General features: G+C 48.0%; 1 protein-coding gene across 1 annotated transcript; it reads right to left on the reverse strand.

The window, feature by feature from the left end:
- Positions 1–389: 389 nt before the first annotated feature.
- SNW1 (SNW domain containing 1) lies at positions 390–15582 on the reverse strand. Its single transcript, XM_078606261.1, has 14 exons — positions 15479–15582; positions 14479–14632; positions 13511–13672; positions 12573–12668; positions 10068–10174; positions 9112–9216; positions 7754–7823; positions 7285–7350; positions 6673–6789; positions 5028–5169; positions 3574–3676; positions 2986–3106; positions 2431–2588; positions 390–1585 (listed from the first exon to the last, which is right to left on the reverse strand). The coding sequence occupies exons 1-14, from the start codon at positions 15493–15495 to the stop codon at positions 1378–1380; spliced, it is 1626 nt and encodes a 541-aa protein (XP_078462387.1). The 5' UTR covers positions 15496–15582; the 3' UTR covers positions 390–1377.
- Positions 15583–16576: the final 994 nt, after the last annotated feature.

Below are 16576 nucleotides of genomic sequence, written 5' to 3' on the forward strand. Positions count from 1 at the left end.
CTTGAAATTGGTAATAAAAAATATTTGCAGGCCTGTAAATCATCAATCAAAATGTTATTTACAATGTATTTCAAGGTAGATGTATAAACATGCATAGACGTCGCTAATTATTGTGTTGTAATGTCAAGAACGCGTTCGCTGAGAATGTTGTTGCTGCGATAAAGCGTTTGCAGTGTAGCACAAGCACAAATAACTAAAAAACCCAACATCCGTCGACAGAACACTGCCCCCATCACATATTTTCCTTCTGGGGCAGTGTTGTTGATGCATGTGTAGAGTAGCTGAGAAAACAGTGACACAATTTTGACAAAAGAAGCATTTGATGCATGCAGCCGATACACTTACCGGGTATGTTTGTACAGTTACACAGGCCAACATTGCGAACAGAATTTACAATTCACGGTTTTATTGAGTAAGGGGCGATATGAACACACGAGGGCTTGTGAAAACAGACTGGGTTATTACTGACCAACCCATATAAAACACACACCCACACACAGACGCAACGCCTACAAATCCAAAGAACTTTGAAACAAGTCATCAGGAAATAAAATACGAATCCGATAAAGAACAACGGTGGGTAACTTATGGACAATGGTTTATCAATACAAGTGTAAAGGTACGCATTTAAATTCAGTCGGAAATAGCACGACAATGCGGTGGCTTTGCAAAAGAATACCGCCATGGCGACGGAGAGCACAATGTTGACCAACTGTCCTTTCCAATCAGTCAATACACTACATACTTTTTTGTTTTATTCTACAGAGCTTGGAGCCGGTCACACACCGTCACAGGCCGCACGACAATGCCGTCCGTGGCTTTTGCCGTCGCAAACGCCGCTGAAGCAGTGGCGTGGCTGCCGAGTACGAAGGCCGCGCCACTGCCCACTGGCCAGTGGCCCAGCAGCCAGGCTACGAAGGAGGAAGGGAATTGGACAAGGGGGCCACCCCCTCATTTTATTTCTGGCACGAGGGCCCACTCCAAGCGTTTTAAGGCATCACGATTCGTTCGCCTGGATACAGCGACGAGCGACCGCCTTGGCGACTGTCGCCCGGCCGGCGCCGCAGCGTGAACACGCGCACCACCACGTTCCGAGCGTACAAAACGCTGACAAATATTGGGACCGCCGCATGTAATAAAAACCCCAAACATTTTTTTTTCACCGATCGTTTTCATAAGCCGCTCGTCGAGTCTTAACGAAACCAAAACAACGGCGCCGGGACGGCGGCGACCCCTTCGACGCGCCGCGCCCTCCATGCGGCACACGAACTACCGCAGGAGGAAGAGGTCCCCCCCCCTCGTGTGCCTGCTCTCTCTCTCTCGCTCTCTCACGTCTCACGCTTCATCTCCCCCCGGATCGCCGCGCCCGGATCGCCGCTACTCCTTCCTGCGCTTCTTGCCGTCGTCGTGGTCGCGGGAGCGCCCCTCGGCGGCGCGCTTCCCCCCGCCGCCGTGCTGCTTCGCCTCCTCCAAGAACTTGTCGAGGCCGAAGGGATCCTCCTCTTCGCGCTCAAACTGCACGGGGCCGTCGCGCCTCGACCGCCCCTCGGCACCCTCAAACTTCTTGTCGGGCACGAAGCGATCCCTGCGAACGTGAGACGCGCAACACTGTCAGGCAAGCGAGCCGTCGACTCCAATAGCACAACCATCGCCAAAGGCCACCAGTGACAGGTCCACCATCGTTGTCGTCGCCACCATTGAGCTGAATTGCAAAGTGAAACGGCCATGAAAACTGGAAAGGATGTCAATCAACTTTTGACAGGGAGCTGTCCAGTTGAATAGTTTTCCAAGTGGTGGTTGGGTGGATCAATGAGGGGCTAATAATAGCCAGATTGGAGCAAGCACAGAGCCAGAACTGCTGCTAAATTAATTGACTTGACAACCCATACCATGCCATGCAGCACCCTCCTGCTGAATAAGAGACTCTGTGAGGCTTTCACACATAAAAGGCCATATTGCTACGATTGGATTGGTGGGACAGTGAATTAGTAGACTGAGTTACAAAACAGTGACCTGAATCCAATTCCGGCTGCCATCAGTGACGACCGAAATCCTGCCCCCCCCCCCCGCCCATCTTCCCGAACCAGCATCAAGATGCCCAAATGGCCTGATGGGAGGTCTTCATCCAGCAGTGGCATAATGGCTGATAACGATGACGACCAATGGAGACTAGGCTCTAAGAAAAGCTGTCTCGGGTGTGGACCAATCAACTTCAAGGACAGCGCATATCATTATCAGAGTTGTTTATTTTTTGTTTGCATTTTGACTGCTTGTGCTGTGCTTATTGCAAACAATGATGCCTTGTATAAAGGTGTCAGTTTTTGTACCAGTTGAAAGGGTAAAAACGTATTACTAGACTATGCTGACATTATTATTATTATCAACTGACATTCAGACCACACAGCGAGGGACATCGGCCACGCGTCTCACCTGCCACTCTTCACCAGCGATTCCACGTCGTCCACGTACTGCTCCTTCTCCTTGGTGGGCCGGTAGATGCTGTTGCCCACCTCCTTGTGGCTCATCCAGGGCTGGTCAAACACATTGTAGGTCTCGTCCTCTCCGCCCGCAAAGCCACTGTCCAAACCCTGGGGAGAAGGGGCGGGGAGGGGGGTGAGGAGGGAGGATGATGCTGGGCTCACGGCGGGCTGTGTGACCGCGTGCGTGTGTGTGTAGATACTGCCGTCAGTCACAGCTATATCTCACCCGGGACCGGGCACGTAACAATTCATTGGTAGACAGATAGATTCTTACGCTCACGATACTTGCGTTGCATCATCTATGTCTGAATCGCTTTGTAATCGCGATCAATTTAATTTGCGATCAGGATGACGGTTCCGTGTACGAAAAACGATCATCTCAATTTGTAATCGAGGGGCGGGGGCTGCCATTGGAGGGTCGTGGTAGCTTCAGAACCAGAATCTTCACTTATACTGGAGGAATCCGATGAGATATAAAGCTCCTTTTTTCACAGATGCCCAGTACCTTGCTCTGGTTGAAGAGGCGCTGGTCATACTGAGCCTCGTTGTTGGCGGCACGCGGGTTCGGCACGCCCAGCGCGATCATCTCGCTGATGTCGCGGTCCTGGTCGCGCTGCAGCCGTGACCTATGCGAGCAAAGTGAGGGGGGGGGGGTGGTGGCAACGGTGACGCGTGTGCCGTGTACGACTGTGCACAAAAACACGCTCGCGCGGTATGGTACACGCTCACGCAAGGGTACACGCGTGCGCGCACGATACAAGTACGCGCTCTGGCGCGGTACGCACGCAAACACACACACGCAAGAGGTACGCGTTCACTCACGTGGAGGAACACTTCCTGTCTGCGCGCACACACGCTTACACACGCACGTTCATGAATAGGCGGGACATGCTCGAGCACGGTACACGCTACCTGCGGTACACGCTAACCTGCGGTACACGCCAACCTGCGGTACACGCCAACCTGCGGTACACGCGCGAGCGGCGCACAACGTCATTGCGTGCGGTCCGACGCTGGCACCCAGCGGTGCACTGTTTACGCGTGAGACCCGAGCGCGGTGGTGTTTCATGTTAAAATTGGTGTAAGAACCGACCTCCTCTCGGGCCCAGCCCTGGCGATGTTCCTGTCGTGCTGCCTCTCTTTCCGGCGGTCGTTGCGGATCTCATCGCGTTCCACTACGTCCGGGGCGTTCTCCTCTGCAGGGTGGAGCAGTAAAAAAAAAAACCACAAGGCCGTGAGCTTCACCGCAGGACGAACCCCACCACCACCACCGCCACCCTTGCGAAATTGTACAACAACCGTCCCCTGTACTGACGCGAGGTTTTGCAATACCACAGGCTCATTAAAGATGTAGTCCCACATACAAAAAGAGATCTTGTTTCATGCAAAAAAAGATAAAGATCCCCCATATAGCCTTCACAGACTTTTGGAGCAAGTGCTGTTAGCGAGCACCTATGAAGGCCGGCACGGAACACGAGGGGGTGGGTGGCCAGCACCATGCCCGGCCGCCTTTGTCTCCCCAGTAGTGATGTTTACACACCGCACCAGGTACTCATTTGAGGCTGAGTCGACCCTGGAGAGGACCAAGACTGGTTCCAACATTCGCTGCTGTTATTGGTCATGAGTGGGAAATGAACTAAAGTCAGCGGATTTGTAGCGCAGCACGCTAACCACTAAGCCACCGTTGCCTTTGTTCACATACACATATACACACACCCACACACGCCCATGCTGTGCCATGGACTCTGTGACATGAGCCCGAAGCTACGTCGATGAGAAGAGAAACTTAAAAATCATAATCAGGCACCCCTTCATAACACAGTATAGTTGTAATAACAGCCATAGAGGGTTCACGTGGGGATTGGCTTGCCGGTCCTGCTTGTAGCCAATAAGGGTTGAGATAGGGACCATGGCCCAGGCGTGATCACGGCATGTCATCAGGAGTGATTGGCCTAGCCATTCGGGGCCCCAGCTAATGGGGAGCCGGATGAGGGGCATGGTCCCGGGATTGACAGGGAACCATCGATAATGGTCGAAGCTGTCTATGAACGATTGGCTGGGGGGACCACGTGACGAAGGGATTAAGAGAGAGTGAGAGAGAACGATCGAGAGCAGACTGGAGACTGACAAGAGCAGGGTCACGCGCGGACGGGGGCTCTGGGTGCCACGTGCGCGGTGGGGACTTAGTGCGAAGTCTGTCCTCTCTCCGTTGTCTGCCAGCAACGGAGAGTGAGTGAGTAAAGTGTATTGTGGAGTGGAAATAAAAAGGACTGATTCCGAAGCCGTCTCAAGAAGGATTATTACACAGTGACAACACTGCACGGGCATATAATAAAAATGTGTACGCGAGGAACACCACGTTGTCACGAGAGTTCATTAAGATGCACCTAAGCCATATTACTAAAAGTGAAGCGTTTAGTACCAGACAGCCCGGTGTAAACGAATATTGGATCCCCCCCACCCCACCCCGGATAAATGTATCCCCCGTGGTGTCCGGCACCGTTGTCGACACAGAGCGGTGACGGGTGAAAGGCGTTGGGGCCCGACCTTTCTCGACGTGCCCCTTGATGCCGGCGCGCTTGTCTCGAGCGAGCTGCGCCAGCTCACGCAGCTTCTCCTCCTTCTTCTCCTTTTCCTTCTGCGCCATCTTGCGCTCCACCTGTGCTCGCATCTCCACAGCCTCGCGCGCCTGCGCCACGAGGACGGCACGGCGACGACGACGACATCGACAATGAAGACACACGGCAAATGACGTCGTAGGAGATTCACGATGAACATTTTTGGGTTGGGCCACACGTAATGATGTGTGGCCAGGTTATCGGTAGAAGACATCTCCACAACCCAAACAAATTAAAACGGTCACGCGTAGAAGTGTCGAATGCACCCAATTGTTATTATTTCAACTCGCCAGGGAGTTTGGGAGAACGATTCTCACAACCATATTTAGCATTTAAGTGTGCTCATTGCTAAATTGGCGCAACATGAACACAAACACAATGCAGCTCAAAGATAATTAAATCACAGAATACAACGTGAACGCAGTGCAGCATAAGAATAGGAAGACAGGAAAACAACACAGTATAGAACAGTACAACACACACAAATGCCGTGTAGCACAATGGCAAGAGATTTAATTCACAGAATTAGATAAAACCCAAGCACGGTGCAGTGCAAGGACTAGAAAAACACAACAAGCACAAGAGAAGACAACACAACATACAACACGGTGCAACACAAACACACACATGCAGTGCTGCACAAGAAGAATTTACATAACAAGATAAGACAGCGCTTCAATTCAAACAAATGCAAATCACTTCTCTAGGGGGAAGCCTAGGGATTGTTATGTGGGAGGAAACTGGAGTCGACAGATAAAATGTACATAAGCTCAGGAATAACACTCAAGAGATGGGTAACGAACCAATATGCTGTACTGCCATCTCCTGGAAAGTCTGGGAGCTTCACAAATCTGTCATCGATCAACCTTGGCCTCCAGAGCGCTGGCTTAAGGGTGTAAATATAGCACCACACTCCAACTACAGAAATTGTGTGACTGCCATATATGCAATAATTCATCCCATTGTTTTGGTTATTTGATCTTACAATGTGCCTTTTGCTCAGCCTTATTGCCACAAAGTCACAGGAAATTATTACTGGGTTTTTTAAGTAGTAGGGTGCCAAAATGTTCTATTCCCTGCCAGGGGTAAACATCGGTGGTGAGCGATATCTAAACCAGTCCTAGGCGCTCCACCCTCGCGACCGACACGGCATCGAAAGGGCTTCATCCAGCAGTGAATTGACAATTTTCAATAAATCTTGTTTTGTCTACATAATAACAGTCCGCCAATAAGAATGCGTTAACACGAGGGTTCCAACCTTGGTTGGAGTAACTGGTCGGGGGGAGGGGGCAGTGGGCCTGGGGTCAGAAGGTCGTGGGTTCGATACAGACCCTGATGCCAGTTATATATTTGGAGTTTGCGTGTCTCTCCCCGTGGTCGTGTGGAATTTTCTCCGGGTGCTCCGATTTTTCCCTCCACACTTATTTAAGAGTAAAAATTTCCATGTGCTAAGCCATTTCGTTGAGTATGACTTACGGCCAGGTCGCTTCTGAAAAAGCTATATACAGCTCAGTGGGCCATACCTGGTTAAAAATGTAAGTTTATTTTAGTTTACTAGTAACGGCGCGCGGCACCTTGCGATCGGCGATGTAGAGCGCCTCAGCCAGCTTGGCGAAGTTCTCGTTGATGTGGACCGTCTGCAGGCCTCGGCCGTCGGCAGCCAGGCGCTTGTCCAGAGGGATCGTGTAGCCCTGCAGAGCGAGACACAACATCTCGGCGTGAGAAAAAGACACGTAGCACACTGCTCGACTCGCGGGGGAAGACGTGCGGATATTGAGGATAGCGGTTTGCATTCATTAGGATCTTAAACGTGGTAGCATCTCTTAAAAGTGCCGAACAGAAACATCACACCGTAAAAATACACACACGCATGCATCATTAGGGGAAGAGATTGGAATGGAGGGAAAAAAAATGTGAAAGAACGGCAAATGAGGGACATCACAGACACACGGACAAATGATCTAAACACACAATCAGGGGCGTGACAGCAAAATGACAGAGCAGAGATGCCAGTTCAGCGCAAGCACCCCACCCAATCACCACCACCAACTCACACCACACCCAATCAACACCACACATCACCACCAACTCACACCACACCCAATCAACACCACAAATCACCACCAACCATTAAACTACACCACCATCACGCAGCAGTGGTAAAGCCCTGGGAAAAGGATTCTCACCTTTGCATTCTTCCAGTTGGAGATGCAAGGAGGGATCTTCCACTCCTGTTGCTCCTTGACAGTCATCTGTAGATGGCAAACATCAACGTGGATATGCGATCATGTTGCAAACAGCTCTGAATCCTGATTGTATTGATTTACACAAGAGACCCATAGATTGCAAAGAGGTTAATATACTCAGCTGCACATACCCCCCATGAGGACCCCAGGACTCTCAATGGAATCCAAAGACTCACAAGGAACGTACAATCGGCTTCCTCTATAAAATACACCCACTGTTTCTAACACATAGTATCTTGAGATGCGGTCACATTTCGATACTATACAATTTTGATTGCACTATTTACCTTCCCACGAGTAATACAGAATAGGAAACTACCGTCTTCCTACCGGAAAGCAAAGCGTTCGCTCTCATAACAGGCAGTGGCCAATGGTTACGAGATGTCTGCCAGTGCCTGCGACGCGCTACCTTTCGGCTGGGTGAGTGCATGACGGGAGCCGGCGGGGATGGAGGGCCACGCGGGATCTTCTTGTTGATCCTGAGCAAACGCAAACACGCCCCGGTTAAAGCGGCACCCCAGGGTTCGACGTAGATCACGCTCACAACGCGCGACACTGCACTTGAAATAGGCCCACGGTTGTGTACACCACCTGCACTCATATACATACATACGTATGTGGAACCTCTGTCGTACAGTACATAGCCAACCATGCTAATTGGAGGTGCGGGGGAAAAAAAACTAAATGTGCACAAATAAATTTTTTTACTATTTTAAATTATTTTTTATTTTACCAGGTAAGGCCCACTGAGCTATATAGCTCTTTTTCAGAAGCGACCTGGCCACAAATGATAGCTCAACGAAGTGGCTTATCACGTGGAAATGTATATCAGCCAAATACTCTTAAACACACGTTTCTAAATGTGGAGGAAAAAAACCTGAAGACCCGTAGAAAAATCCACGTGACCGCAGGGAGAAACATGCAAACTGACACTCTCCAGCAGGTATCAGGGTCGGGATCAAACCCACAACCTCCTGTATACCAGGCAAGGTATTTAACATTTCGCCAGTGTACATATGCATATTTTCAGCCCTTTTGTCAATCTGCCTCTTGATAAGGGCCTCCCCCACACCTGCGCGGGTCATGTGGGGGTGTTGAGCGTACTTTACGTACACACGACACAAGGGAATATTTTAAAACAGCATAACCAAGTAACTGTTTAACTACCTCCTTCGAGTGTCTAGTAGGGACCAACTCTGAAAAAGTTTAGAGTTGGAGCAATAAGGAATGTGAATCAATGTGTGCGTACTGAGTCTGTGTGTGCAATGTTTTACCTTTAAGTAATGTATCTCCGCACAAGCAGTTTATAGGTGGTGGACAATTGATTCATGCCCGAGAGTGCGATGCCAGAAAGTCTGGGTTAGAGTTAGCACCAGTGGTATCTGGTAAATTAACCTAAATAGAACTCTGTAAGCACTCCCCACTAAGTACTCAGTCCAGTGTGTCATGATACTGGATACGTAACTCCACTGGCCTTAAAACAAGCGCCTGCAAAGGTTATCCAAGAGTTCTTTGTCTTTGTGAAGACAGCAGCATGCGACTATCGGCTATATGAAATAATGGACTCATTTATAAATGCATTGCTTTGACTTACCAATTCAAATAAAAAAAATACCATGCAATTTCGTTTACACAAACACGGACGCCTGGCATAGGACATCTGAAAATGACTGCCAGGTAAGCGGCTACTGAACGTTCTTGTTTCAAGTAAACGCTTTCACAGTTTGTCGTCGGCACGAGCGTGCAAGCGCTGCAGCGCCGCTTTACTTGAATCTTGCAGGCTCCATGGGGTCCTTCTGCATCTCCACCATGCGGATGACGCGCTGCTTGGCGCCCGAGTTGTAAGCGACCCCCTGCTGGGCCGGTGTATATCTGCGTGGGAAACAAAATAGATACGAGCATCAACAGTAGGTAACGTTGCAAGGCAAAATAAAAACACAGAATTGCTGAATAAAAAATATATAATGTACCCCTGTATTCCGCTATTTTAAGTTGCATTTTTATGTAACGCCGACCGAATTAGAAAAATAAACCTCTAGTCTCATTGGGCTCTTTACAATAATCATAGTTATTTTGTCAATCCACTGAGGGATGCAGGTTTTCTCAAACCAATTGAGTTATGGAGGTTGTTTCACCATGCTTCACCATACTGGTCATTGCAGGTTGCTGAAGGGGGTAAAGGACCCAGCACCAGTTCAGACATAACTCGCCACTGACGTTATAGCCATGGCCGGGATTTAAACGTAGGTCGCCAGAATCATAGCACAGTGCACAAAGCATTGCCCCACCGCTCCACCCACATTGCTCTTACCCAATTCAGAAATCAAGGACTTGATTGATTTATGCGAAAAGAATGTCAGTTCATAAGAAACCCAGTCAGTCGTTTACATTAATTAAGACTCGCGGCAGGCAAATTATGGCCCACAGCCTCAAGACCACATGAGACCTACCACTTTGAAATGGCCACAAAAGATGGTTTATATGTCATTGCAATCATCTTAGCTGCACTAATTGCGACACTAGAGAGGAATACATTCAAACCAGAAACATTGTTTAAAATGTTTACATTTTCCGCCACTTCCGTCACTGAAACAAGTAATTCAGATGGGTGCTAGAGCGTGGACCACCCAAATGTAATTGAAAGTGATGTTTCAATTCTCAGTAATGAAGGAAAAGGTTCCCCAACCAGTTAATTAATAAGACGGACTCGGAGAGGTACCCACCTGATGTACTGCGCCGGTGCCAGCTTGTCCGCGGCTCGCACTGGCATGGCAGCTGCCACCTTCTCTGCCACCTGCTTCTCCAGCGCCGTCCGCGTCTTGTCTGTGAGCTGGGAGGAGCGCAGCGCACGTGCGGGAATTCAGTGTCAGGCAGCGTGCAACTACAACACACAGCCCCGAGGTCTGAAGCAGTAGATAAGCTTCGATTTAAAGCTTTCGTGACTGCAGGGATTCATCTTCTTGGTTCTTTCGGTAAAGTCACGTAGAAGGGAAGTAATAAAATAATAAAAATAAAACATAATAAAACAATTCACCCTACATTGCTGGGGTCACAAAAAAGATCTCCAAAATCCTGATTAAACACAAGATCCAGGTCCGATTCAACACAGTACATAAAATCCGTGATCTGGTACCGTCTGTAAAAGATGTGGTTCCAGACATACAGTACCCTGGTGTCTACAAACTAAGTTGCCTCTGTGGTAGCAGTTACATTGGGGAAACCAAACGACATGTCTCGGACCGCATCCGTGAACATAAAGCTGACCTGAAACACTGTAGGACAAACACCTCAGCCGTGGCAGATCACTGTTACAACTCAGTGGGCTCACATGACATTGACTTCTCCAAGACAGAGGTTCTCTGCAAGCCATCTGGCTATCATGAGAGATTCGTACATGAGGCGATCCACATTTACAAACACAGAGACAATTTTAACCGAGAAGATGGATTCTGGCTTAGCAATCACTGGAAGGACGTAATAAACCATTTTGATACACATTAGGGTGGGTAGAATAATACATAGTGTTATATTAAAAATGTATAAGGTATAGGGTGGTTTATAGCAATACAGTATGTAATTTAATGTTGGTTTTGCCTATGGAAGTATATAGTACGGTATAGACGCGTGTGATGTAAGAGAATAAAGTTTAGATGGAAGCATATTATATAATTTTTTACAACGTAGAATTTTTCATGTATTACTTACTGTTAGTAACTCAGCTTATTGTAGAGTATAGTAAGTTTACTGATGATGCTATGTAGTTTATACTTTAGTTTGTCATGCAGTTTATACTGTAGTTTTTTACGTGGTTGTTTAGTAACTACAGCTACATACTATTAACATTCCTTTCCTTTGTTAATGCTCCCCCCCTTCCCCCCCCCCCTTTGATGCTGCTAATCCTGCATAATGCACGGGCATAGTATTGATTTGGAACCCCCCCCGCCCACATCCTACGCATTTTCCATATGCTGAATTCCTCTTGATATGCAAATTATTTTGTTTAGGCGCTCTTCTTCCCACCTCCCCCCCCTCTAACCCAGCTTAAATATACGCTCCAAGCTTGGGGTGTTTCATTCTTCGCCTGAGGATGGCTGCTTGCGTTGTGGCCGAAACGTCGTGAGAATTGTTTTATTATGTTTTATTTTTATTATTTTATTACTTCCCTTCTACGTGACTTTACCGAAAGAACCAAGAAGAGTAGATAAGCTTTTTGTGATTTAGTTTGTTGTCCTTCCCCCGCACCTCCAATCAGTACGGTTGGCTACGTATGGCGCAAAAAAAGTTGAACATATATACGTACGAGCTTTGATGCCTCTGGCTTTGCCGATTGCTGGTGAGAATTGTGGCCCCCAAATAGTGACTTGTTGAATGATGGACAAGGAGCCGGTGTGGAATTGTTATGTACCTAATACTTAGACCTCCACATTATAAACATATAGAAGATCTATAATATAATTGCACTTCTATGCTGCCTTCAATATATTCATACAAATTATCCTAAAAGCTTCTTCCAATCAGTAATCTAAAAGTCCTAAACTGTGAGCAGGCTAAGAATACAATATAAAATCGGTGCGTGGTCTTCTAGCATATGAATCCAGAGTTTTCACCAGGTTCAGTATCCACACATCTCAAGATTAAGAAGTCATCATCATAGTAAATGCTGCCGATGCCACCACACACTGCCATTGCTGTTTTTCCTTTTTCTAGTTCCTGTAGTTTTAGCAGAGTTGAACAAGACCATCAATGTCTACTCCACTCCACCATCAAGCTTTAGGTTCCTTCAAAAAACATTCTTTACAGTCTCATTACCACCACCATCTGGCATTTGATCTTTCCTTGGGTTGCCTACCTCTGGGTGCCACTCTCCCATGTCTATCCTGGTAACCTGCCCTCCTCCACCTTGCAAATGTGTCCCACCCCTCACAACCTCTGCAAGATTTGACTTATACCTACAATTATTTGTTCCCACTTTTTATACCCAACCTTCAAGGGGCTTACTCCATCCTCTTCCATTTTGCATATGATTACAACTTCAACTCTTCTGAACAACTTCCAATCACTGTCTAGATTTGAAGCTACGTGACTCTACCGAAAAAACCTAAGAGTACGAATCACTGTCTATTTCGTGACATGCCACCATACACATTTTCAGCCGTTTTGTCAATCCGGTGCCTCACAAGGGCCTCCCCCCCACACCTGCGTGGGTCAATTTGGTGCACTGCACTCACCTCTTTGACCGATTCCTCGTCAGGGCGCTGCAGTTCTGGGTCTTCATCGTTCATCACCTCCTTTGGCAGCAGATCCGTGTACCGGCTGTACACCACCTACCATGATAACACACACATTCGGATGCGTTGACATTTGCGAGCTTTATTTATAACCAGGTAAGTGTCTGTTGAGACTGCACGCCCCTTTTTTGTGAGGGAGACTATGGTAAAAAAAAAATTCAACTACAACACATTTCAACTAAATACGGGAATACACAAACCACAGAGGGACAACTAGAAAAGGAGATGACACAACGGGAGTCCAACCTCAGGAAAGGGTGAGAGGTAGGGTTACATAAAAGAGAGATGACAACCACTCTGCATTTAAACGATGAGGTCCTAATTGGTGACGAAGGGTAGTGAAGAGAGATGTTTAATTCTAGCTTCAGAGTAACACCTAATTATTTTTATATTTCTCCCCAAATTTTATCTCAGTTCTGCCGTCATCAAGTCATGAGGCAAATTATCCAATCGGATCTCTCACAGAGCAGTACAACCCATTTTGTTCGATAAATGCCAACACAGAAGCGGATATCACAGATCTATCTGAGAACCCATCATGTGTCCTCTGGTCCACACAGGAGGAGGACTATCCCATCAGCTCTGCCACTGAGAGTAATTTTCGCCGCATGAGTCAAACCGATATATTAATTATTCGTGCTAGAATTGATCCAATTAAGTGCGGAACCAAATGTAATGGTACACATTTGTTTCAGCGCCATCAATGATAACCTCGCCGAGACCATTCACTCATTACACTTGAGATGCTGCTGTCATCAAACCCAAGGCCTAAGGAATGGTAACTCTGCTCCTCTGATGTCTGAGCCACCTGGCCACCTCTGAACTATTATTTGTGCATCTCAAATGGTGCCAACGCTTCGCTTCGGCCCCACGCCCACCTTGTCCTTGGAGGCTCCCTGGCGTGCAATGGCATCGAACTTGACCTTCCCCTCGGCGTCCACCTGGAGCGCCAGAGCGTTGGAGGCCTTCTTCTTGCGGCCCATGTCAAGTGGGTACTGGGCCACGTGGATCTCGGGGAAGGCACCGCCATCGCAGAAATCCTGTGGGCAGAGCAGACGCACACATGCACACCCACTCACTCAGTGCTGCCTCACAAAGCGGCAGATCCCGGGCAAAGATGCTACGTGGTATGGCACTGTGTTGTATGTTTGAGGACGTAACAATGAATCGAGGATCGATTCAATTAATTGTGAGTTTGGTATCATAACTCGCGAATTGGTTGTGTTTTGTCTTTGTTTGTACTTTGTACCAGATCTGGGGCTCGATTACAGCAGAATTACTGGCTAAAAATATGTCACATTGTGCTTGCAATTAATGTGGAATTACACGACAACATATAGCCTAAAATTATGAAACTCACAACATGCAAATTAATAGCATAATAACACAATCGCCAATACCACTGTTCGAATAGGAAACATTTCTTGATGTTTGGGGCAAAGGCCCTTCTTCTACATACACTCGATTTAAAATAATTTATTTATAACCAATGTTTTGTGTTTAGTTTCTTGTCCTTCTCGGTTCTTTCGGTAAAGTCACGTAGAAGGGAAATAATAAAATAATAAAAATAAAACATTATAAAATACAATTCTCACGACGTTTTGGGCCACAACGCAAGCAGCCGTCCTCAGGTGAAGAACTGCACCTCCGATTAGCATGGTTGGCTACGTACGATGCGAAAGTTCAACATACATACAATGGCACTTTTATAATAGCGCAATTACCTTAAACGTCGCCCATTGCACACACACACATTCTCTTTAAAGGCAGTATCATTGAGGGATATGTTACATCTTTATATATATGTGTCGTAAGGGTAATAACATTCCTAGTGCGAGTAGCTCACATCGTTGGCGCGAGGAATCCAGCCGCTGCGTTTGCCATACTGCGGCGGCTCTCGACGCGAGCCGTGCACGGCGAGCTGACGCGACCGCTGGGCGCGCAGTCGCTCCTCAGCTTCCACCAGGTCCTGGGAGATCTGCGTCGGGGGAGGCAGCAGCCTGAGGGGGGGGACAACGCGCGTTGTGTTTATCCACGAAAGCCTCTCGCTCGAGTCTCAAAATACTTTTTTTTCTCTTCCAGGAGCGTCCTGCCAAGCCGAGATGAAGAGGTACACAATGGGGGAACACGTGCAGGCCCTTTGTTAATCGACTGCTGGGTGTAGGGACGTCCTCCCCCCGCTGCTGGATGAAAAGGCCGAGAGCCACGTTTAAGGGAGCGAGGTTGGTAACAATTGAGAGGACCACTTCGCCACTGATGGTCGCCGTGGCCGGGATGCGAATGAAGCCTAAGCACATAACGCAGGAGAATTACTGCGCCAACACTTCCCAATATTCAAACTATGAACACAAGAAGAGCGTTGGTAAGTGTCCATCATCTTCCGAGCCGAGTTAGAGCTGATAATAATAATACATCAACCACAGGCTCACAGCGATATGAAGCGCTACAGGCGGGGATACACATGGGAGGTAAACCGCGCTCACGTTCATCGACGCGCGCGAATCGAAGGGCGGCGAACGCATTGACGAATGGCAATTACAACACGTCAAGAAGGGGTAAAGATGTGCTCGCCTCTGGCAGCGATCTTAGCGAACGGCGGCTTCGCTTTAATCGCGCGCCGCGTTCTCAAACACACGGGGCCGCGGCCTAGTCTGGCCTAGACCGCTCCTTTGGCCAGACGCGGACGCCAATCCGACTGCCGATACGCGTATTAAGAGCGCCGGCGCGCGCAACCGGCCCCCGTGTCCCAGCGGAATTCGATGTTGTTGCCGTTGAAACATTTTAAAGAAACGTAAACAGACAAGAATCTTGGACAAGAGGAAGCCCGCCACGGACACGAAACTCACCTAGCCAGCGCCGCCATGGTGAGTCGATGCGTGACGTCACACTGGCTTCCGCCTCCACTTCCGGCTCCGACCGGAAACCACGTGACAACGATAAAACCCTACGCGAATTATTAAATTCTACAACTCGCTTTTAATACTGCGGCTTCGCCCGAGACTTAAATTCTTGTCTTGGATTAATGCACGGCCTACGCGGAGGGTTGGGGGGGGGGGAATGCGTGACGTCAGCAGGCACACTGCGTGATGCTGCCGCATGCGGGTGACATCACAGATGTGACGTCACCGCTCACTTGCCGTGCAAAATATGAAATCCATTATTGTGCCTCCCCCCCTCCCCAAAAATACAAAAGTCTATTTTTATACGTTTTGCATTGTGTACAGTCTGGAAGCTGCCCACATGCCAAATGTCAAGTTTGTTGCATGTCGGGAAGTATGCTAAGGGGCCGTCCATAAATGACGTCACGCACCTAGGGGGGGGGGGGTCAGACATTTGTGACGATGTGTGACGAGGGGGGGGTCAAAACAGGTAGGAACAACAGCTTGCACACTGCCCACCAGGGATTATTTGTCTGTCTGTCGTGCACGAATGCGCTGTCCAACCAAGTTCCTACCTGCCCACTCCGAAGGAACGTGTTGTGAATGTTGTGGCTTTGCTCTCCAACATACAGGTTAGTGCTGTATTCGTAACGAATTGGCACGTTGTTTATGTGACAACCCTTATTCATTGGCTGTGTCGGGTGGGTGGGGGGTTTAACACATTTATATTTACGCGATCTAACCCAACAAAACCTGTATTATGGATATTTGTCGCGAAAGCCCACTACGTGTTGAAGATTTATATTAATCTGGGATCCTTTTTTTGGCCAGTATCCAAACATGAAAAAAAATACCTGTTTTATTGCCAGAAAGGGTAAAACCTATTCTTATATTTTCATACGATTTATAGTATAAAAAATAGGTGTTTATCCTTTATAGCAATAATACAACAGGTTTTAAGATGTTCAAACACCAAATGGAAACCTTTTGCAATTTAATAAAGTTACTGCATTAACCACACGCGGTTCTTGTGGTGAACATGCAAATAAAACATGCTCTGATAAT

This window comes from Lampetra planeri, chromosome 25 (genome assembly GCF_965212315.1).
Source record: "Lampetra planeri chromosome 25, kcLamPlan1.2.h2, whole genome shotgun sequence".
In the NCBI taxonomy this organism is placed as follows: Eukaryota; Metazoa; Chordata; class Hyperoartia; order Petromyzontiformes; family Petromyzontidae; genus Lampetra; species Lampetra planeri.